At 55.3% G+C, this 5,293-nt stretch overlaps 1 protein-coding gene across 4 annotated transcripts in view; it reads left to right on the plus strand.

Annotated features, from left to right (window-relative positions):
* Nucleotides 1-6: 6 nt before the first annotated feature.
* Mrpl23 (mitochondrial ribosomal protein L23) overlaps nucleotides 7-5,293 on the plus strand; it is an 8,628-nt gene continuing 3,341 nt past the window's right edge. The window contains exons 1-5 of one of the 4 annotated variants that reach the window (XM_010635645.3): nucleotides 159-496; nucleotides 1,112-1,206; nucleotides 2,605-2,727; nucleotides 3,650-3,732; nucleotides 4,388-4,461. In XM_010635645.3, the coding sequence (XP_010633947.2) occupies nucleotides 359-496; nucleotides 1,112-1,206; nucleotides 2,605-2,727; nucleotides 3,650-3,732; nucleotides 4,388-4,461 (513 nt within the window). In that variant the 5' untranslated portion in view covers nucleotides 159-358. Of the gene's footprint in view, nucleotides 36-143; nucleotides 1,211-2,604; nucleotides 2,728-3,649; nucleotides 3,733-4,387; nucleotides 4,462-5,293 lie in introns of those variants that run through there. The other 3 variants (XM_010635646.1, XM_033756696.1, XM_033756695.1) reach the window with 3 other exon arrangements.

Below are 5,293 nucleotides of genomic sequence, written 5' to 3' on the forward strand. Positions count from 1 at the left end.
GCTCGGCGCGCGACCGCCATGGCGCGGAACGTGCTGTGAGTAGCGTCGCTGCGGGGCCCCTTGTTGGCCCGGGGCAGAGACAAAGGGGCTGAGTGCAAGGGACGGGGAGAGGTGGAGGGGGGCTCCCGGCGGCCGAGGTACAGGTCATGTAAACTGAGGTCCTTGCCGCCGTGGGGCTCTGGTCGCGGCGTGGTGGGGGGCAGGTGATAGCCTGACCCGGATCTGAGCTGGGGAATCTCTGACAGCGACCCCAAGAGTTTGAACGCCCAACGCGCGTCGGCTCCCACATGGCCCACGTGTCCGCGTCTTCCCAGAGTCTAAGCAGGAAGCACACGCCCTCGGTGAACACAGACCGCTCATGAGTGACGGACTGTACCCCTGTGGGCTTTGTGAAGCAATGAATATTTGGGGGTACCCAGTAGACAGCGTTTTGGGGCCCCTGCACACATGGCTAAGGAGATGGCCTGCAGGGGTGGGGTGCCTTGAGGACCCCTGGGTGAGTTTCTTTTGCAGACTCTGGGACCAGGACACAAAGGTCCTTGCCCTGGGGAAACTGAGGCTGTGCGTGGTGGGTAGGGGAGCGGGCAAGACCTGATGAGTTCACATATTCACCCAGAGGCTCTTCAGGGAGATGACTCATTGGCTGGATGCTGTGGATGGAGGGTGAAGCCAGTGGCCCTGAGCCAGGTCCTGCGTGATTAAGAGCAGTGAAGAGCTCCATTTGAGATGCATTAAGTTTGAGGTGCTTGTGAAATATGGGGAGCATCAGGGAAGCTCTGAGGACATTGAGGTTGAAGGTAGGGCCCACTGAAAGGGTGTCTCAGGACCAAGGAGGAAAGCAGGGGCAGTGTGATCTTTCCAGAGCTGGAGAGCCCAGGACAAGCCTTGGGATGGGATGTGGTGGGTGGCATCAGGCCGGACAGGTCTGAGAGAACATGAATTGTGAGACTGAACCCATGTGGCCTTGGGGACTCTCACCTCAGGCCTATGTTGGGCCCTCTTCACCAGATGGCCTCTACCCCTCCAGACCTCCAGTGCAGCACCACCTCAAGGCTTGGTTGGATTCTAGGAGGTTCTGTAAGCCATTGCAGCTAATTTTTCACCATTAAAGAATAGGCCCCCAACTTCGTCTGCCACATACAGTGTCGCAGTTGGATGCAGTGGGAGTATGTGGGCTCCTTGGGCGGCCACAGTTGGCTTGGACCTGTGAGTAAGTTGAGGCTCCCACAGCCTTGTCCCTCTCAAGAGCTTGCTCTTTAGCACCTCTCCCAGTGCCCCTCTTGTAGGGGCATGACTAGGTCCCTGCAGCTTTCTTCTCCACAGTGGATACTTGGCCAAATGGCATGGCCACAAAGTGTTGACTTGGTCACCAAGTGGATTCAATTCTCCATTGAGTTAGGCACACCTTTTCCTGCAAGTGGTTGTGTATGAAAGTTCCCAGCAGCTTGGTCCCACAAAGGCTGTCCATCTAACCCCTGGGGCACTGGCTTCTCAGCCCTGGGTCTCAACCCTAGTGTCCTAGCTTTGGCCAACTCCTTTCTGATCCTTGGTACTCCCTAGACTCAGGTGGCCTAGGCCAGCATGCACTCCCCTGAAGGGAGGCCAGTGTCAGCCTGTGAGTTCCTCCTGCATGGTGCTGGGTAACCCCCAAATCAAGCCCCATGCACTGCCCCAGACAGGTCATAAGGCTACAGGTGAGATCCTGGACACCCCCACTGTACTCCTCCTTCATGGACCCCAAGGACCTTGCACCTTCTCAGATTCCACACACCTTGAGCTTCTGGATGCAGAATGGGGGTACTGTCCCACAGCCCCAAGACTTAACAATCAGATGGGCTAGGGAGACACATAAGACCACTTAAATGGAGATTTTGCTTGGTTTGTCACAACCTGGCGTACAAGCCTAATGATTGGGAGGCGGTTGGCCCTCAAACCCCTTAGTTGTTTGTCTGCTTTGGGGGTTTGGGTGTTGGGGAGGTGTTGCAGCCAACTTGTGATGTGTAAGCTTGTTGTGATGTGTAAGTTTGTTGAAAGTGCCCTCTACAACCCCAAGCCTTTAGCCTGCCTCCTTTAAGGGCAAGGCCAGAAGGACCCCACTATGGTGGCTTCTTCTTTCCTGAGCAGCAGGGGCAGCCATCCTCAGATATGCTGTCCTGTAGGGAATTGGCATTTCCAGGTTGAATCCTTACGTCACCCTGTTTGTGGGGGACACTCTTGGCTGCTTTTTTGTTTTGCATTGCTAGGGATCACATTCAAGGTTTCATGTCCCTAAACACTATACCACTGAGCTATACTCCCAAGCCCTAAATACCAGCTTCAGTTTCTCTAGGTCCTTTCTGTTTATTCTTTGGCCCTTCTGTAGGCCATGGAAGCCACCAGCCCCATTCTCCCAAGTCAAAGCTAGGGGATGAGAGAGCTGGCTGCCACACTGGGCAGACCAAAGTGGGGATGGGCTGTGGGATCTCCACGCCTTGGGTAGTGACCTGTGCATAGCTGTGTCCTGCCTGCCCTGGCCTTGCTGATGTGGGTGCACAGTGGGACCTGCCAGTTACCTCAGAGCCTGCTGTCTTGATATATAACATGAACCAAGTCTCTCCTGAGCAGGTATCCCTTGTACCAGCTGGGCGGCCCCCAGCTCCGAGTATTTCGAACCAACTTCTTCATCAAGCTGGTACGTCCTGGAGTGGCCCAGCCTGAAGACACAGTGCAGTTCCGGATCCCCATGGAGTAAGCCCCAAAGGAATCTGGGCTGAGAGCACCCTGGGGGGGCTGTGGATCCCTGGCACCCAGGGTGGGGCTCTTCCTGACCCGGGAAGACCTGGGGCGGCTCTGCTTAGCAGGCAGCAGTGAAGGCCTGTGTTTGCAGAGCTGAGGAGAGCAAGGGGAGCAAGCATGCTCTGGCAGGCTTCCTGCTGGCCTCCACCTGGGAGGCTTAACTGAGAGCCTGAGATGTGGGCTCACTTCCTTGTTCTGGTCTTTGTTGAATTCTTGCCTTAGTCCTCTTCCCAGGAAAGGCATCCCAAGAGGCTGGGTTGGGAGCATGCTGTGATTCGCAGAACTGCTCATCTTGGCTTCCATAGTGCTTTGCTTCACTCAGCTGGCTGGGCCTGATGGCTGCTTCACCTTTAGGGAAATGGATAACTCCCCCCACTCCCCCAACTAGAAGTGTTGCTCAGGATAGGATCAGACTGGCGGGGCAGCAGTGCATGTTTCTAAGGGTGCTGAGGGTCAGTTGTGTCCAGCTTCCAGACAAGGACAGAAGGGTCCTCTTAAAGCTGAGCTAACAGTGACTGGTAAGGTTTAGCTGAAAGGATGTAGCAAGTACCCAGCTACAGACAGGACCTGCGAGCTCAAGGCATGCTAGAAGCCTGGTAGCTCTTTAAGGCAGTCACATCCCTTGTGCAAGGGCAGCTGGGCCCTAGAGGTTGAGGACCAGTGGAGAGGGGATGACATGGACCAAGCTGATAGAGCTGTGTTCCAAGTGCTTGGGGCTTGGTCCCTGTCACCCTAATCCTGAGTGGAGAGGACAGCACTGGGGGTCCAGTGGCCAATAGTGCTGGTGTCTTTGTGGCCCAGCCTGGCCTCAGCCTGATGTAGTTGAGCCCTTTTCCTGGGACCCTGTTCAAACTTCCTTTTCTTATTCACCCAGGATGACCAGGGTGGACCTCAGGAATTATCTTGAACGCATTTACAATGTGCCCGTGGCTGCTGTACGTACACGGGTACAGCACGGTGAGTGGCTGCCCCTCCTGTCTACACGATAGTGCTCATGCAGTACCGGATCACAACCTCAGGGTCAGTCATTGTAATCTCCTGACTTGTTACAGGAGGAAACTGAGGCACAAGGGACTTGCGGTGACTTGCTAGGTCACTTGGTACGCTGGTGGCAGATCTGACACCATGGTTTGCCCTTAGTGCTGCCCCCAGCCCAACACAGCGCAGCTCCTCAAGAGGTCCTGCTGCAGTCCTCAGCTGCACACTGTGTTTCCTGGAAACCCCATCGCACCCCTTGGCTGGTGTTGTCAGGTGCTCATATTCCCTCCTGTGCTGTGAGCCTGCTGACCTCCCTGACCTCCAGGCAGAGGTGCTTACTTTTTAGTGCCCTCCAAAGAAAGTGCCTATCAAATGCATTTATGTTTTCAACAGAGAACAAAGTGTTAAATTCATTTTATTGTTTTAAAATGTTTTACTTTTGTTTTCAAAGGCTGTTTTTATTTAAACAGATCATTTTAGTGGCACTGGCTGGTAGGTCTGAGCTGCTTCTCTTGTTTGGCCTGCTGTGACTCGGGGCAGCCGGCATGCCTCCTTCTGTCTGGAAAAGTTCTTGGGCTAGTGGGGCTGAATCTGTGCTGGGACCTGGGAGTAAAAGTCTGCTTCCTCCCCACAGGCTCCAACAGGCAGAGGGACCATAGGAATGTGAGGATCAAGAAGCCAGACTACAAAGTGGCCTATGTCCAGCTGGTGAGTGAGCCACAGTGCAGCCTGGCCTCCCACTGTCATTTGTGCCTTGTGGCTGTTGGTAGCCATCACGCCAGCCCCACGGCCTTATGAAGGAGGGTAGAGCCCAGAGCCCATCACGGAGCAGACCAGGCTCCACATAGGGTCTCCTGGGCCCCTGCAGAACATAGTTGATTAGCACATATGGACAGTTCATAGGGAGCAGTGCCGTTCTGAGCAGTTCTGGCCATTCAGTATGAAAGGCAGACCTACTGCAAGTATGATGGGTATCAAAGGCCACCTGTCGCTTGAGGGCCTGCCCTGGGACAGATTGTAGGCCAGGAGACAGGTAAACACCCCTGAAGATACACTGCCCTCCTACGAGCATGGGTGCCAGAGCTGGTGTGGGATGGCCTGGGGTCTGGGGCCCTGGTGGCACAGCCTTGCATTCCCCCTCCCCCTTCTTGGGTCCTGTCCAGCTCTAAATCTGGATTCCATGAACATGTGGTATCAGCGCCTAAGCTACTTTATCAAGTGTCCTGGCCAGGGGCCTCCAAGAAGGCACCCCCACCATGTGTTCCCTGAGGCACAGACCTAGGAGGAAGGAGCCCAGGTGTTCAGATGGGCTTTCTCTCCTCCCTGCGTGCTCAGGACCAAGACAAGCAGTAGCCACTCCTGGCGGCTCTCAGTCTCCAGGCAGAATCTCCTCTGACCTCAGCGGCTGGCCTTGGACTGCAGGGCCTCTGTGGGAATCCTGCAGGGCCTATTAACCAGCCCCCCACTGCTTCAAACCGGCAGGAGGAGGGGGGCTTCCTCCAGTTCCTTCAGTTTTAGTGTAAACAGCTCCCTGGGGGGT

Source organism: Fukomys damarensis, unplaced genomic scaffold (assembly GCF_012274545.1).
Source record: "Fukomys damarensis isolate Sample0158 unplaced genomic scaffold, DMR_v1.0_HiC HiC_scaffold_27, whole genome shotgun sequence".
NCBI lineage: Eukaryota > Metazoa > Chordata > Mammalia > Rodentia > Bathyergidae > Fukomys > Fukomys damarensis.